Raw genomic sequence first — 18,426 nt, 5'->3', positions numbered from 1 at the left:
GAGGATCACAAGGTCGGGAAATCGAGACCATCCTCGGTAACACAGTGAAATCCCGTCTCTACTAAAAATACAAAAAAATTAGCCAGGCGTGGTGGCGGGCGCCTGTAGTCCCAGCTACTCGGGAGGCTGAGACAGTAGAATGGCATGAACTCGGGAGGTGGAGCTTGCAGTGAGCCGATATTGTGCCACTGCACTCCAGCTTGGGTGACAGAGCGAGACTCCGTCTCAAAAAAAAAAAAAAGAAAAAAAAAAAAAAAACTTGATTTCATGGTTGTGATCACAATGCACACATATTTTAATTCATTGTCACATACAAATATGCAGACTTTTAAGGCATGACTTAAAAATCTGGAATGTGGAATGGGTGTAGAATGAGAGATATTGAAGAAATTGAAGTGTGAGAACATAGGAAGGGGGTGGCTGATGAGAAATTGCTTGATGAATGTAACACACATTATTTGAGTGATGGATACAGTAAAAGGCTAGACTTCACTACTAAGCAAAATAGCTAGGTAATAACATTGCACTTGTACCCCATAAACGTATACAACTTTATGAATAAATAAATAAAGTATTTTAAAGATTGCTCCTAAGCAGTGAGTCTTAAAGTCTTTCCTCCAGACTCAAGTGTCTTCCAACCTCCAATTCTTTTTGATGTTGGTGATTCTATTCTTCCGATTAATTTGTAATTTTTAAAAGTAACAGAAAATAAAAAGGATCGGTAGGAAGTAAACAGAAGTACAGGAGACAGAAACTTATAAAAAGTTTGCTGGGCATGAAATTCAATAGAAAACTAAACAAAACAAAGAAATAACGGAGATTCTAGGGAACACCTCAACAATATAAATCAGACATGTTGTGCTCTTTCATATTTTTGTGGCCTTTCTTAAAGACTCCTTTTATGCTATGGCATACTTTTGGTTTTATTTACATGATGAGTTGCTTAGGAGCTAAGCTCTCCCTGTTGGTGGTATGAGTCATTGTTTCATTTGTTCATTCATTAAATCATTATTTATTGATATTCTATCATATTGCAGACACTAAGAATACAAGGCAAAAAGTAAACACAGTTATGGGCTTTGATTAACTTTAAATGAATCGTATAACAAGAATACTTAATGTAGTTTGGGAAAATCTGTGGAGCCTTAAAGCACTAGTTTACTTTGGTTTTCTCCAAACTCTCACAAGCTCTTTAAAATCTAATTCTGATCATGATGAAATCCTCAAGAGGTAGAATGCAAGGCTCAGACAAACAAGAGAAAAAAAATGAAAATATTAGTCCAAGATGTACATGAAGATTAGTCAAGTAGAAAGACAAACTCATTTTGAACATCAAAAGCTCTCCAATAGTACTTCTCTGTGAAATATGAAAACACCCAGAGACATAGGGACAAAACAAAATTGTACATAACCTGTAAGCCCCACAAAGGTAGACTTCTGTTCACCCAAAAGATATGAGACCTATAAAAAGAATAATAGTAAGTTAATTTTTTTAAATGTGAAAAATCTATTCACTTTTAAAACTCAGTTAAAGTTGGAAATATTAAAATAATGCTAGCATAAAAAAGATAAAATACCAAAATTAACATTTGAAAAAATGTTTCTGCCTTAGCTTTCTTTATGCTAATATTCATTTCTATTCCAATAAAAACTTTTTGAATTTCATTTTTGGTCACTGTTAATAAATTAAAATATGTGACATTATTTAAAGAATGATATGGGAGGGCAGAATAACCTCAAACCCTTTACTGGATAATTTTACACTGAAAAGTCACTTAATAGTCTTCTATAAACTCTAAGATTTTCTTACTTTTAACAGGACATATATTTTAGTAAAAAAAATTCAACAGTATAAATAATCAGAAAAAAGTCAGTAAAAGAGTATACAAGGCAATAATATTTCAGACTTGAAGTTCTATAAAATATTTAACATACCATGATAAAAAGTGTGACTGGGGTTAACATATTGGGCAAGACAAGAAGTAATCATCTTTACTCCCTAAAAATATATTTTCTGATGATAAAAAGGCTTATGCTCTGGAAAGAACATCAGAACACTTACTATCCCTCTAATTCTAATTTTCCACAATTTATAACCTAGCTTTGCCTACATCATTTAGTACACAGTTCATTTCAATGGCAGTCACTCACAGCAATAGACACTATTCAGAAAAAGATGAAAATAATTACATTTTCCCGAAGAGAATCAGGTGAATGGTAGTTTTTTGCATCTCATAAAATAGTACCAAATCCCACTTTATTTTGCTACTCAAAACTTGAGCATCCTTTTAGATACTTTCTTCTCCTACATCTGTAAATACTAAACTCACTAGACACCAAACTTTTTCAGTCATTGCAACCAAATATCTGCAGAATTCACTTGCTTCTTTTCATGTCTACTACCACAATCACCTTATTCTAAGATATCATTTTTCACAATTGGATGCTTGCAAAAACCTACCAGTGGGAAACTTGCACCTTATTTTGCCCTCTACCATTTTTCTTCAAGTTGCAAATACACTGATTCTTTCAAAATGTGTTTTAGATCACATTACCCTATTCCCTATTGTATATTGCCTTTGCACTTTTGTTAGAAAAAGATCAAAACAGTTGACCCGGCAGTCTCAGACACATTCAAGTGGACACACTCCTACCTTCTACAAGCCCTTTCTACATTCTCTCCTCTCATCCTAGAAGACTCAGCTCAGCCCTCTGTGTTTCAGGGAAACTCCCTCTGAGGATTCCACTTGATCAACTTTGTCAACTAATCTCTTGGGCCATGTCATCCATCACACCTTTCCTGTCACTCATCTCAGTGGAAGCTTTATATGTATTTGTAATGTGTTTCTTTAATGCCTGTCTCCTCACAATTACAAGCTCCATAAGATAAAATAACATATCTTTTTTACTTACCATTATAAACCCAATGGTTTGCTAACTACATGCATATATTAAACTAGGCAACCAATTAGCAATGATAAATGGTGCCAATAAAGGCAAAGATATAACTTATGAATTCAGTATCACTGTCCTTTCTAAAACATTTTCATATGCTGAGTAACATTTGAGAAATCAGACAATAACAAGGTGTGTCAGAGTGAAGAGGGATATATCCCCAGTTTTGTAAATGGAAAAAGTATGTGCCAAAAAAGCTATACTGTTAAGTAGATAGCAATCCCTGGAAAAAAAAATCTATGAAATGAGTTGCTAAACAGAAGTCTGTGAGTATTTTCTAAGAAAATTGGTAATTAACATAGACTTAGTAAAATCTGCTTGACTTTCATAATCGCCATTCTGACTGGTGTGAGATGGTATCTCATTGTGGTTTTGATTTACATTTCTCTAATGATCAGTGATGCTGAGCTTTTTTCTCATATGCTCATTGGCTGCGTAAATGTCTCCTTTTGAGAAATGTATGTTAACAAACAATGCTCAGTTTTTGATGGAGTTGTTTGTTTCTTTCATGTAAATTTGTTTTAGTTCCTTGTAAATTCTGGATATTAGACCTTTGTCAGATGGGTAGATTGCAAAAATTTTCTCCCATTCTGTAGGCTGCCTGATGTTAACTTTGATTATAGTTTATTTTGCTGTGCACCAGCTCTTTAGTTTAATAAGATCCTATTTGTCAATTCTGGCTTTTGTGGCAATTACTTTTGGCATTTTTGTCATGAAGTTTTGTCCGTGCTTACTTCCTGAATGGTATTGCCTGGGGCTTCTTCTAGGGCTTTTATGGTTTTGGGTTTTACATTTAAGTCTTTAATCAATCTTGAGCTAATTTTTGTATAAGGTGTAAGGAAGGGGTCCAGTTTCAGTTTTCTGCATACGGCTAGACAGTTTTCCCAGTACCATTTATTGAATAGCAGATGCTTTTTGAAAAGTCAAGAAACAACAGATGATGGAGACTTAGGAACGCTTTTACACTACACTGTTGGTGAGAATGTAAATTAGTTCAACCATTGTGGGAAACAGTATGACAATTCCTCAAGAAGCTAGAACCAGAAATACCATTTGACCTGGGTATACAACCAAATACCATTGCTGGGTATGTAACCAAAGCAGTATACATCATTCTACTCTAAAGACACATGCAAACTTATGTTTATTGCAGCACTATTTACAATAGCAAAGTCATGGAACCAACCAGAATGCCTAAAAACGATAAACTGGATTAAAAAATGTACATATACACCATGGAATACTATGCAGCCGTAAAAAGGAATGAGATCTTGTCCTTTTCAGGAACATGGATGAAGCTAGAAGCCATCATCCGCAGCAAACACAGGAACAGAAAACCAAACACCACATGTTATCACTCATAAGTAGGAGTTGAAAAATGAGATCACATGGACACACAGATGGGAACAACACATACCAGGGCCTATTGGGGCTGGGGAGGGGCAGAGGTGGAAACTTAGAAAAAATAATAATAAATTATTTTGAGACTTTTACACTGCCAGTATAGCAGATTTGGTGAAATTAATACTTTTTTAAAGGGTCCAAATGAAATAATTTTCTAACGTGTATATCTGAAATTTGTAATAAAATCAACTTCATATTTTAAAAATTCTGAAAAAAGTCTGCTTACATCAAACTAATAGCATTTTCTTTGGTCTGTGATATTGGTAGACAATTGAAATGTCATAAAGAATTTAAATACGAGTTTTAAAAAAGACATACTTATTTTCCAGGCTAGACTGTGTCTTATGAAATAAACTTCAGAATCTATTAAAAAAAAAGTTCTACAAATCTCTGATATATAAATTTCAAGGAGATCTCCAATTGAAAGACATACTTTTATCAGTTTCCTTAACATTAAATTGGATAAATACAGAGAAGGAAATGTAAACATTTTGGTAAAAACTAGTGTTCAAGCTCTCCTTCATAAAATGAATTTATCATGAAAAAAAGAATGTGGGATCTAATCTGCACATTCCTAGATAACCTCCAAAATAAATGAGGAGTGAAACTAAAACTGACAGCCAAATGATAATTTCAAATGAACATTTAATCTCATTGACAGAAAAACACTAGGAGAAAAGAAAGCATGCACAATAATATTTATTTTGGTATTATTTATAGCAAGAGAGTAACTGGAATCTACCTGAATATTCAACAAGAAGAGAATTTAAGTAGCAGATGCATCATCATCAAGTAAAACAACAAAAACATTACAACTAAGGAAAAAGTCATTAAAATATTGCTTTAGGTCATACCTGTACGTGTATGTTATCTATACGTCTGTGTATAGAGAGAATTTGTAAATAGTCATTAAAAATGCTAAAAATACTTATTCTAGGTGTTGTGATATAAGATAATTTTTATTTCCTTGTCATATATATCTATATTGTAATATGCATGAAACATTTTTAAATAATAAAACCAAATTTCCCTTTTCAAAAATACAAAAATTAAATAAAAAATGCAAACCAAAACTCAAATATATATCATTTAGTTATTCTGAATTAGACTATCCTGTTGATAAAATTCATGTATGAAGCATTATTATGAAAAGTAAAGGAACCATACCAAACAATGTAAGGAAAAGCAAAAGTTAACTACAGGAACTTAGTAATGTAGCCTTGGCCACTTTTCCCAGAACACTTATGAACTGTCTTAGAAGTAGGAAAACAGATGGTAAAAGTGTGAGAACAGCTTTGGCAGAGGAGGTGGGAGTCAGGGGGTGAATATGTTTAGCAGAAGAACAAAGCATTTGAAAGTAATAGGGTTAACATGCAGGACATAATTAATATGAAAGGACAGGTTGCTCACAAACCCAAGATGAACTCAAAGACCGATAGCACTAAAAAAAACTAATATAAGTTTGTAATGTATTAACAAATAATAAATAAAACAGGAGGGTAAATTATACAACTCCCCTGACCATAATATACAGTGAAATCTGAATACTAGATATGATACTAAGCTCACATTTTAAGACAAACATAAAATATGTAATACACATCCAAAAACTAGGTGACCAAAATATGAAAGCATATGAGTCTTGCCAGTATGATAGAAAGACTTTTCAGTGTTTGAATCCTTTCAAAACATTGGAAATATTTAATCCCAGGTTAGACAACCAACTATCAAGGATGTTAGAGAGAAGACTAATAACTAACTCTTTGAAAGAATGGACATTAAGGGCCCTTCCACCAGACATAACATTGGCTGTGACAGAGTTGGCTTTAATTAACATTCATTCTCCCCTTTCCATGGCACAGAGTCCAGTGCAAAAAAGTCACTCTTCAGTCAACTACATTTCTCAGTCTTTGTGTCAAGGTATGATGATATAACTGGTTCTCACATGGGATCTGAGTATGAAGTACAAGTAAAAGTGATGTTTGTTGTTTGTTGGCCAATAATTTTTAAAAATATATATGCCTTCTCCAAGCTCTCTTTCACTTTCTGAAAGCTGGATGTAAAGATTCTGGTCTTAGGACAACACAAAATCACAGAATGCAGGGGGCTTGTACATATAATACCTATCATGTTATGGAGTGAGTGTGTGTGTGTGTGTGTCTGTGTGTGTATGTTTGTGTATGTGAATCATTATATGGAGAAAAAGTTCACAATGACCAAAAACACCAGTATTAGTCTCCAGTATTAGACTCCAGTAAACAAAAAAAAATACTTTTAAATGTTTGAGATTTGTTAGAGAACTTAGTTCTACTTTATTCTAAAAAAATTAGAAGAAAAGATCTACATTAAAATATTCATTCCTATTGATTATTAAATATTTAAGAGCTACTGTCAAAATTCCATTTCTTCCTTTAATACTTGTTACCCTGAGGAAGAAATAATATTTAAAATTTGAATTCCACTTAAACACACTGTTTGCTATATTAGGCTTTGATTTTAACTGGAATCCAAATACCATAAAATAGGAGCCTGTTCATGTGCTTCTTACCTGTGTCTCTATCACTTGATGTTAAAAACAAATGATCATGTCAACAATTTTTAAATTGGAAACAGATGCATGAGTTTGGACACAGCGATGAACTGTAGGCATCAGCAGGCAATGAGTTAATACTGACGGCTCATCTTTCAATGTAATTTATAAACTACATGCTGCAGGTGTGCTTCCTTTGCTAACATCTTTAAATTGTTTACTACACATTGCATGTACATCACAGTTTGCCATTCACACATCATATATTAAGAGTAAAATTAGTTTAATATTCTTCAGGTTTTCCATATTATAACATTTTCATAACAGTTTTGATTCCTGAAAGGGATTTAAAAACAAAGCAAAGCTGCACAAAATATCTGCAGACTTATCATGTCAGAAGCTCTAATTAAATAAATCTCTTTGCTTAATTAGCCTCATTATTTTAAAATAGAGCCTGCGCCCATAAAGGCGACCTCTGTTTTTCATTAACTAATACTGCACTGACAATGGGAACTAAACAGAACATTGCATTCAAAATGGAACCATAAATGTTTTTTAATTACCATAATCTGATTTTTCAAATGTATATCCTCTATAATTATGGCCAAATATTCTTAGTGATATTACATAGAAGTTAATGGTAGGAAACTTCGTTCCTCTTAATGTTTTCAAATAATATAATTTTACTCTGCTAACACCCACCAAATGCCCTTTTACCCTTAGAAGGATTCCATCATGCCTCGTTTTATGATTTTCAAGTCTCGCTAGTGTACTTTTTATTTATAAATCACCACATTTTAAAAATAATTCTGATATGATTGTAGAATAATTTGTTACATGAACCATTTTAATAACACTGACATCTCCATCAGTAGTCCTCAATCATTTTTACTGTACAACACACTATCAATAAAATTGCTGAGCATCATTTCATTAATTCAGCAGCATTCACTGACCTACCAAGTCCTGTGCTTAGTGTGAGAGCTACAGAGGAAAACATGGCATGGTTCTTGCCCTTGGTGAGCACATAGAAAGGACTGATAAGTGAATGGTAATATCAAGGGCAATGCTTTGGCTGTTGTGAGAGAAGTATGTGGGAGAGTACCCAGAAGACACTCCTAAGCCAGAGTGGAACTGGGCTACAGGGCACAGTACCCATAAGGATTTTAGATTAACTGTTATCCAAAAAGTTGTTTTCCTGAAGGCCCTGGAAGCCAGAAGCAAGTCAAAAAAGTGTGGGTTGTGAGAAGCAAGAAACCTAATTTCCCAGAAGAAGGAGAAGAATGTTCAAAAGCCCAGAGGAAGGGAGACCGAAGAGTGTATAAGCTACTTCAAGTAGTTCAGCATAGCTGGAGTAAGGGGCTGGTGAGGTGGAGTAGGCAAAAGTTAGATTACTAAGGAACTTCTTTTACTCATGTATCCATTCATTCATTTAACAAATGACTATTGTTTCCCACTTTGTGCCAGGCTCCGGGGATTCAGGCAATGATCCCTGCTGTCCTGGAATATCCTCTCTAGTATTCATGGAATACCACAGAAAACAAATAAATGAGTAATATTAGGTAGAATATGTAAAAGAGAAACAGGATCTAAAGAAAAAAAAAGTAAAAGAAGAATGGTATTAAGGGAGTCTTATGAGGAGATTACAATTTTAAGTAGGAAGCTTCATATTATCTGAGGAAGTGCACCTTATGTTATCTGAAGGAAGAGAATCCTGGACACAAAGAAATGCCCTTATGAAGGACCTGAGCTGGGTGTGTCTGGTATGATCAAGGAACAGAGAGGGGCCAACGTGGCTGGAGCAGAATGGGTATGGGATGAGTAGTGGGTGGTGAAGTTATAAGGCCGTCGTAAGTACTTTGGCACTCAGAGCAGAGCAGAGTCGTATCAAGATGTGACTTATATTTTACACAAATAGCTTCTACATTAAGAATCTATCAAAAGGGAACAAAGGCAGAATTAGCGGGAGTAATTAATTAGGAGGCTATTGCAGCACTCCAGGTGTGAGAAGGTAGCTTGTACAAACATGGTGGCATTGAGAAGCGATTGTGTGCCGGGTTTATCTTCAAAGTAGAAATGATAGAATTTTCTAAGGCATTTGTATATGCTGCAGAAAAGTAAAGAAATGACTCTAAAGCTTTTGGTACAAGCAACTTCTAGAATGTAATTGTTATCAGCTAAAATGTGGAAGGCTGTGAGTATAGCAGGGTGTGGGGGAAGGATAGAGTTTTTAATCACTGAGATGTGGAAGAGCACTGAAAAAGCTAATTGGAATACAGTGAGCCTGAAATGGCTGGACATCAAAGTAGGAAAGTTAAATATGCAGTTGGAATTTGGGGGAATGAGAACCCACTGGTTTCCTGTGGTCACTGAGTTACACAGAGATAAAAAGTATAATAAGTAGTCCTGAGGGTCTCCAAGCAGAGTGGCAAATATGAGAAAACCTCTGTTTCTTCATATATAAGGTGAGAATAATAAGATGAAGTATATACTGAAAAAAAAAAAAAACCCACATATAAGAAAACTAGTCTAATGACAGAAATAGCAGGAACTCCAAAATAAACAATTTTTTCACAGATTAAAAGTTTCCTAAGGATACTGAATGTTTCTGTGCATATCTATATATTTGCTAATAGCAATGTGACTGGTACAAGCTAAGTAATAAAGATACAGTGAAATACTCATAATTATATTTCATTAGTTTTATAAAGAATTATCACAGCTTATTAAATAAAAGCTCACTTATTAATCTTTAACATTAAATAAATATAGACACCTTTAAATACATACAAACCTTTCAACAAATACAGAATCATTTTACTACCTAAACAAGCTGAGGGGTAACCAATTCATTTAGACGCAGATTCTGAGCTCACTTTCATTTTACTTTTATCTTTCCTTTTTTTAATTTTCTTAAGGCAGACTTGCGCGTGAAGAAATAATTGTACAGATGTTAGTCATCAAATTTAAGTTTTCAGCTTTGAAAATCATTGTATATTTAGTAGGCTGGACAAGGGTCCAGGATGATGATGAGATAAATATTATGCATACAATTACACACCAATACCTTTCCTACTGTTTCCAGCAAAAGGCAGAACCTAAAAACAAAAATCCACAAATGACTAGAAATATAATTTAATAAGAGCAACACAATTATGAGCACAAAATAAGTCAAGTTAATACATCAGTGTCATTTAACTCAAATAAGATAAAAAACTGCACAGGTTAAAACTGAGTCTTGAGATAATTTTCCTTCCCAATATAAAATGGAGTGTTTCCATTGAAGGTTAATAACTACTTATTATTATGAAAATATAAAACTGGCATGCAGTAGAGTAAACCTTTTGGGAGTATCTGAAAATCAAGAACAGAAAGGCATTCGGGTCTTTAAAGAGACTCACTCATTTTAAAACAAAAACTACTTCATGTACTTTGGCTAGCAATAAAATTTTATGCCTAACAGTCCAATATTAGCATCAAACAGAAAAATAATAAAAGATACCTACAAAGAACCTACAAGAATTATGAAGTGCCTGTAAATCAGATCAATTTTATTTATGACAAACACCTAAAATATCCTTTAAAATGAAGCTCTACACAACATGCTTTAAATTTAAAATGTGATATAACTCAAAAGAATCAAAATAATATTGCTGAAGGTCAGGAAAAGGTACCTTACCATTCATTTCCTTGTGAAGGGTTTTCTAGTAGTACTCGGATTATGTATAATAAGCAGCTTAGTAATTTGAGAGAAAAATTGAACAGGCGTATCCTTAGACCTTTAAACAAACAATGAAAGTTTTATTTTCATTTGAACTTAGTTCACAAAAGACTAAAAAGAATTGTCAAAAATATCAACTTTAAATACAACACTTAAATTGTATTTAGAAGCTACACTACTATAATTATCTAAACTCTCTGAAGTTCTTGGTGGCTGAATTTTAATTACCTGAATATTGAGACAAAAAGTGAGTTTGACAGAATACTTGAACTGCAAATGAGAGTGCATATTTTATACCAAGACTAAATCTAGATTTGAACATTCAGAAGCCACAAAATGTATGTCCAATCAAGGTTGATTAAAGTATGTTTATAAGTTTAAGCATTTTATATATCCGTAAATTTTGGGATAAAGTTTAACTGGCTAGAAAATCTAGCTGCTTACAAATTCACAAGCCAAGTTATAAAACTTATACCTTCACAGAATCTTGTAGATGTGATTATAAAGAAATTAATTATATTTGTATAGTTCTATGTTGTATATTTAATATTAACTATATAATTATAATACATACCAATTATATAATTGTATGTTATTTATTCATTATATAATAATATATATTAAATAAGTATAGAGAAATCTTAATAGCATACACTGAGAAATACACACACAATCTCTCCATCTCTCTCACACACACATACATTTAAAGTTCAATAAATTAAATTCTATTTTTAACTATTTAAAATACCCATGAAATCTTAAACTTTTGTGGGAATTAAAACTGCCATGGATGTATCTTCTAAACTGTGTAAGTCACAATTATGCAGCCTGTAATATTCAATGATGATGAAGAAGAGTATTTAAGATTAAGCAAAATACGCATAAAGTCTGATTAATATGAGCATTATCTTTCCTGTAATTACCTGTGATATCTGATTCATGCATTATGAGTAAAATTTTGATGAAGACTTCCTTATAATTATTACTTAATAAAATCTAGAAATGAAATGTCACTTTTTTTGTCCTGCTCTGCCGTTGTGAGTGTACTTGCGGTAACATTTCTTACCAGTTAAAAGGTCAATGCTTATCAATTGTGAAATTTTTCCTAGGTTTTCCAATTAAAATGTTGAATACATTTTATGGATTCACTTCCTTATAAAATCTTTCAAATTATTAATGAAATTGTGCTGGTTTTATAGAAATGGGCCTCCTCATAACTGCTTAGTTGCAGTTGACTATGGGTGAAGGATTCAAACAATGCATCCACCTTTTTTGGCCTGGAAAGACAGGACTCTTAGTGTGGAAATAAGGGAAACTATTCAGATGATGTGACCCCTTTAGGTAATATCTATTTATGGGGCTTCCTTGGATATTCTGAACAATCATGTTAGAAAAGCGTTAGTTAATAACAGTCTCAACCTTGAGGCCAGTCTGTCATTAAGACTATCTGAGCAGTATGACTTAAATATTGAAATATTCTCCATCATCAGTATTTGGATAGCTTCCCACAAGTCAAGCTTCTCTCTTTGAATCCTACCTACAGAGGCACAACTTAATTTTGACAGGAGGATTTCGCGGTCAAATTCACAGAGCTTAACGTCTACACTGACTAATGCAGGCCTTTCCATTCCTTGTGATATTTTAAGCAATGACCATGAAAAAAAAATGCATATTGGCTTATTATATATGACTTTTTAAACATATATGGCATTTTGGGAAGCAACAAGTATCAGAGGCACTCCTAACATTGAATAGGCTCAGGAGGACAGTGACTATGCCAATTTTGTATTCTTGAAGTTCTACTTTGTTACTTTCTTACATTTGTATGATGATAAGAATCATTGGGATGTTAAACTCTGAGATCTACCCTACACTTCCTGGCTCAAAATCTCCAGGTTAAGAAAGATAGGAATCTGTGTATTTCAGTGCAATCTAGATGTTTCTTATTATTTGGAATGATTAGGAAATATTAAATGTTCCCTTCCCTAAATCAGACAATTGTTTCCCACTATGGTCTGCCAGAGCTTTTTGAAACTACAATATTTAGAGTTAAAATGGAGGTACCCTAATTTAAATTATTTTCCTCAATGTTTCTACTAATCCAGATAGTCTACTCAGAAGTCTACTTATTGACACGGAATTTGGAGAATTGAAGATGTTCAAGAGGCATTAATATCACTATATGTAGTGTCTATATTTTTCTAAAACCTTACCACCTGCTGGAAAAAAATAACCAATTTTATTCCTGTATCTAAAAAGTATTTTGCAAAAGATTACACAGTTGAAATATCTTGAAGTAAATATATGCACGAACAGAGAGGGGGAATGAAATGAATAACTTACTTGATCTCTGGTTTTTTATGAAAAATAATTTTAGTCTTTCTTTAAATGTATTTTCATTCATATAGAATTCAACTTGTACTCTGCAAACAGAAAATAAAAACATGTAAATGTATGTAAGCAATCATATATTTATTTTCATGAAAAGCAGCAAATATAAATTGATCTATAGTTCTCTAATTAACTTAAAGAATAATATATTTTTAAAATAAATTATTTGATTTAATGCATTATATATTTTAGTAAATTCCCTGCCATGGAAAATGAGAACTAAGTAAAGTACTGATTTAGAGAGGAGCAGTTACTTTCTACTTTTAAAGATATAATCATTTTAAATATTATACACAGTCAATTCAATTATTTGTATTAGTGAATATAGTGAGTGGTGTGGATTATTCAAAACAGCAATAATGCAAAAGTCTTTAATATGTGTCTTTGAAAGGGTTTTGAGTCAGTGCTTTCCCCATTTTTTTCCCTGTGTAAGAATTAGCTGATGCTTGAAAAATTCAGTTTGGGTACCACCACGCCAGATCTACTTATTCAGAATTTTAAAAGGCAGGGCCTAATAATCAATTCCTCACTACATCTAGAGCTTATTTAGAACACCATACTCTATAACACTTTACCTTCTTACTTATGGATCAACCAAGAAGTAGTAGTGGCAAATAGAATTGTTAAAGTTACCACAAAGATTATAAAGCAAACAACTAAATTAATAGACTGCATATTATATATTTGATCCACTATACAAAAATATCAACAGTCTAAAATAATAACATTACTTTAATAAATACTCTAAATTCTAGCAGTCTTCCTTTGGTAAGGCATAATTAATACTTTCAAAATACTAAGTGAAAAGAGAAATCTTGTTCAGTGCAAGGTAACTTATAAATAATACTCAATTTCCTTAATCAGTCTCAAATATATTTATTATGAGTTAGAATTTCAAAAACAGCTAAGAATGGATTTTAATGTTTACACAAAGAACAAATATCTAATTTCATCTTTCCTAATATGGTAACATTTTGAAATTGTAATTCATGTAAGCCAGATAAGGTTTGGGGGTCATTTTTCGGGGGTGAGATTTTTGGTTTTGTTTTTTGCAAGAGTAGATACCTTAGAGAAAACTAGCAGAAAAAAAAACAACTGACATTACAAAGCTGCTCATGCATTTGAGAAATATTTCACTATTATATTATCTTATAAACTCTCTATTACCCTGCTTATTCAAGGAAAACCATGAACAGTTTAAAAGCAGTTTCTTGTGTTACAAAAGCAACAGGGCATTTAAAAAAATTATTATACTTTAAGTTCTGGGATACATGTGCAGGACGTGCAGGTTTGTTACACAGGTATACACGTGCCATGTGTATGGTTTGCTGCATCCATCGACCCGTCATCTACATTAGGTATTTCTCATAATGCTATCCCTTCCCCAGGCTCCAGTTGTGTGATGTTCCCCTCAACAGGGCATTTTTTAAATTAATTACCAATCAAGTTGTATGTGTTGTATCTTCTAAAATACTTGAATGTTCTTTTATATCTTCTCTCTAAAGAATACATTTCTATTTTTATTTCCTTGTTATCATATTCTCACTTACTTTGTTTTTTCTTCACCTTATACATTAAATGAAATTGTTTTAAAGTAAGCAAGATTCTTTTTAGTCGATAACTTCTCCAGACTAGAAGTTGAAGAAGAACTTCTAAAGAAGCCACTAAAATGGCAATGATATCTTTTAGCGAACATTTCCATCCACAAATCTACATACATATACATTCTACAAAAGCCCATGCACACACATACAGAAACAAAACTTCATCAGTGTCTTGGAAATGCATTATTGGATCTGTTTCCCTTGTTTATCAAATGAAAAGTCAGTTCATTTTAAATATAGTAACTGTAAATAGTGAGATAAAGCTAAATTAGTTGAAATTTGTTATGGCTACATAAGCAAATTTGAGAGGACATACAGCTATTACACAAATAATTCAGCAAAGGCCATGCAGATTTGCTTCCTAGAATTACCAAATTTATAAGAATGATTCCATTTTTCAGATACTATTGGAGTTCAGTACTGGGTATGTAATAGAGGAGCCATTTTTGTTGTTGTTTTTGTTTTTTTTTTTTTTTTGAGATGGAGTCTTGCTCTGTTAACAGCCCAGGCTGGAGTGCAGTGACGCAATCTCGGCTCACTGCAAGCTCCGCCTCCTGGGTACACGCCATTCTCCTGCCTCAGCCTCCCGAGTAGCTGGGACTACAGGCACCCGCCACCATGCCTGGCTAATTTTTTATTTTTACTTTTATTGTTTTTTTTGTATTTTTAGTAGAGATGGGGTTTCACCGTGTTAGTCGGGATGGTCTTGATCTCCTGACCTCATGATCCGCCTGCCTTAGCCTCCCAAAGTGCTGGGATTACAGGCAGAGAGGAGCATTTTTTAACTAAAATGAGGTCATCTACAACCTTAACTAAAATAATGAGGAATCTGGAAAACATATCACATGTGGAAAGGTTGAAGAAACTAGAAAGAATTCATAATTATGAAGAGTTAGGAGTCACAGTTGTCTTTAAATATTTCAGTGACCAACATTATTAAAATGGAATGACACATAATGTGATTCTCTATTAAATAGAACTAATAATAGATAAATACACAAATTATGAATGAGAATTATCCAACTTTGCAATGGCCATCAGTGTGGAGAGCTCTCCAATACCTATAAATGTGCCAAAGGCTGGACAACAGCTTGCAAGCCACTGGCTTTCTCTTTCCTGAGAGCAAAGGCAATTTTGCATGGTGTGAAGTCTCTCATTAAATAATTTCCTAATCCCAATCTAATTATCAAATTATGTGAAGTAAAACTCTTAATGAGTCTGGCGATCTGAGTCAATATAATCATTGAGAAACATGGATTATATTAAAACACGAAATTATACAACTTTTTTTAAAGCCAAAAGGCAAGCAAAATGTTTTTTGATACATGACTTCTTTTGGGCACACAAAAAAATGTCCTTTAGGCTTACTGGTTATGGTATAAAGTAGAGCTTTTAAAAAAAAATTGATTTAATGTATTAAATTGCTCTTTCCAGCAGCAAGGCATGTTAGTGATAGCATACACTTTTGAGACCTTCCTCAGCACCAAACAGTTTTTTAGCACCCAGATATTTAGTTCAGAGTTTAGTGTTTACCCTTCCCAATGTGTTTCAGGATTTTAACTGGTTTTAAATATAATCTCACTGCTTCCTTTTTCAAGTTTAAACACTGTTTCATCTCCTCCCTCCATTCCTTCCTCCCTCCTTTCCTTCCTTTAGTCTTGCCTCCCTCTCTTCCTTCTTTTCTTCTGACCTCCCTACCTCCATCTAACTTTATCTGAATTTACTTACATCTAGTAGATTCTGTTAGTGTACTCTTTAGTGTACTCTTCTTACACTAAGTTAGTGTACTCTTTCTGGACCTTCCCCAGAACCATAGAGTTTTGAATTAGGGCAAATCTGCTCTCATCAGTTTTTTAGATGTCATTTTTGTCAAAGGCTTATACAAAAGCTAAAATTTAAGGTAATTTTGTAACATTTATTCAAATACAATAATAACAATTGTATTTGATTTTAAAATATACTGGAATTCCAATCAGTGCTAGGTGGTATCTTCTATTGAAATATGTTCTCCCTATTTAATAGTTATTTTTATGTTGATCAACAACATTTTATTTGGGTAGATCTTACATATTCTTTGTGACACTTATTCCTGGCTATTTGATAATTTTAGTTACTTTTTAAAACTGTTTTGTTCCAATCTTTTAATTTTTTGGTTTTGATATTGGAAATGGCTACCTTGTTGATCTCTTTTACATGTGATTTTTTTTCACATTTATTACTTGGGTTTGCTAGACAGACAGTCATGGATATGTTCTTTAAGACCTCACTTAATGTCATCCATAGCTTCTTTGTGACTTTAAGAGAAATGATAGATAACAAATCCAATTTTACCATCGACTAACTGATGTAAACAACAGTTAAGTTTCTACTGGACACAAAAATGTCACCAAACTTCTAAATAAAGACCCAAATACTTTTTATATTAAAGGTTGAAATAAATATGAACTATACATACATTCAAGAAAGATTAATGAAAACAAGCAAGGTTATTTACCCACTTGTTCCAGTTCAGGGTGGTAGGTGGCCAGAGCCCATCCTAGCAGCTCAAGGAGCCAGGCAGGACGCCATCTGGACAGGACATCATCACATTGCAAGACACACTCAAACATCAACACTCATGCTAGGATCATTTAGACACACTAATTCACCTAACTTGCATATGTTTGGCACATGGGAGGAAACTGCAGTAACTGAAGAAAACCCACGCAGACATGGACAGAATGTGCAAACTCCACACAGACAGTCACCACCCCAACCAGGAATAGATGTTTCTCTCAACAATGTTATAACAAAACAATGTTGAATGAAATGGCATTATTTGAGGAACTACTGTATTTATAGTTCATTGTTTATGCCTTACTATATTGACTAGCACTCTTGGGAAAAAAAAAAAGTCAAATAATTGTGGTGTCACTTTCTTATAAGAGGATGCCTCTAGTGTTTTAGCAGTAATTAATTACCCTTGGCCCTTTGTATCCATTAAGTTCCACATCCATGTATATTCAACCAGTTGAGGATAGGAAATATTTGGGAAAAACCAAGAACAACATCTGTACTGAACATGTACAGACTTGTTTTTCTTGTCATTATTCACTAGGCAATAGAGTATAACAACTATTTACATAACTTTTATATTTTATTCAGTATTTAGTACTACTTAGGTACTACTAAGTGCTATTTCCCCCCCTAATTTTCCTAATGATACAGACTTGTTTTTCTTGTCATTATTCCTTATGCAATACAGTATAGCAACTATATACAGGTATTATAAGTAATCTAGAGATAATTTAAATTTTACCAGAGGATGTGCATAGATTATTATGCAAATCTTATGCTATTTTACATGAGGTACTTAAGCACTGTGGATTTTTGTATTCACAGAAGTATTGGAACCAATCCCCATGATTACTGAGGAACAACTGTATTTTGTTGAACTTGGGATTGCTTAAATATTTACACTTTACTAAAAATTATATCAGTAATGGATGGGTATTGATTGTTATAAAAAACCTGTATTGAATCTATCAAGTTAATAGTATATTGTTGCTTTTCTTTTCATGTACTGATTTGATGAATTATTTCAACAGCTTTTCTATGATGCAATTGTTTTTGTCTATCCTGTAATAAGTTGTTTTTGTGATGGTAAACTATTCAGGTAATTTGCTGCTGGATTCATTTTCCTATACTTTTTCAGCAGTTTTTCTTCTAAAGTCATAATGGTGTGATGTCTTTTTTAGATTATTCTAGTATCTTCTAATATGAATTGAAAAACTCCAGATTTTTCTATAGTCTGAAACAATTTAGATACTGCAGAGATGTTT

The 18,426-nt window shown here is 33.0% G+C and overlaps 1 protein-coding gene across 4 annotated transcripts in view; it reads right to left on the bottom strand.

Annotated features, from left to right (window-relative positions):
- KCNT2 (potassium sodium-activated channel subfamily T member 2) overlaps window positions 1–18,426 on the bottom strand; it is a 399,106-nt gene that overhangs the window by 269,403 nt on the left and 111,277 nt on the right. For all 4 annotated transcript variants that reach the window (XM_050782689.1, XM_050782710.1, XM_050782700.1 and 1 more), the window contains exons 2-4: window positions 12,954–13,033; window positions 10,569–10,668; window positions 1,413–1,461 (exon numbers count right to left, since the gene is read on the bottom strand). In XM_050782689.1, coding sequence (XP_050638646.1) covers window positions 1,413–1,461; window positions 10,569–10,668; window positions 12,954–13,033 — 229 coding nt within the window. The remainder of the gene's footprint in view (window positions 1–1,412; window positions 1,462–10,568; window positions 10,669–12,953; window positions 13,034–18,426) is intronic.

This window comes from Macaca thibetana, chromosome 1, assembly GCF_024542745.1.
Source record: "Macaca thibetana thibetana isolate TM-01 chromosome 1, ASM2454274v1, whole genome shotgun sequence".
NCBI classification, from domain to species: Eukaryota; Metazoa; Chordata; class Mammalia; order Primates; family Cercopithecidae; genus Macaca; species Macaca thibetana.
Note: the sequence above shows the minus strand (reverse complement) of the source record. Positions and strands in the feature narration are given on the sequence as shown.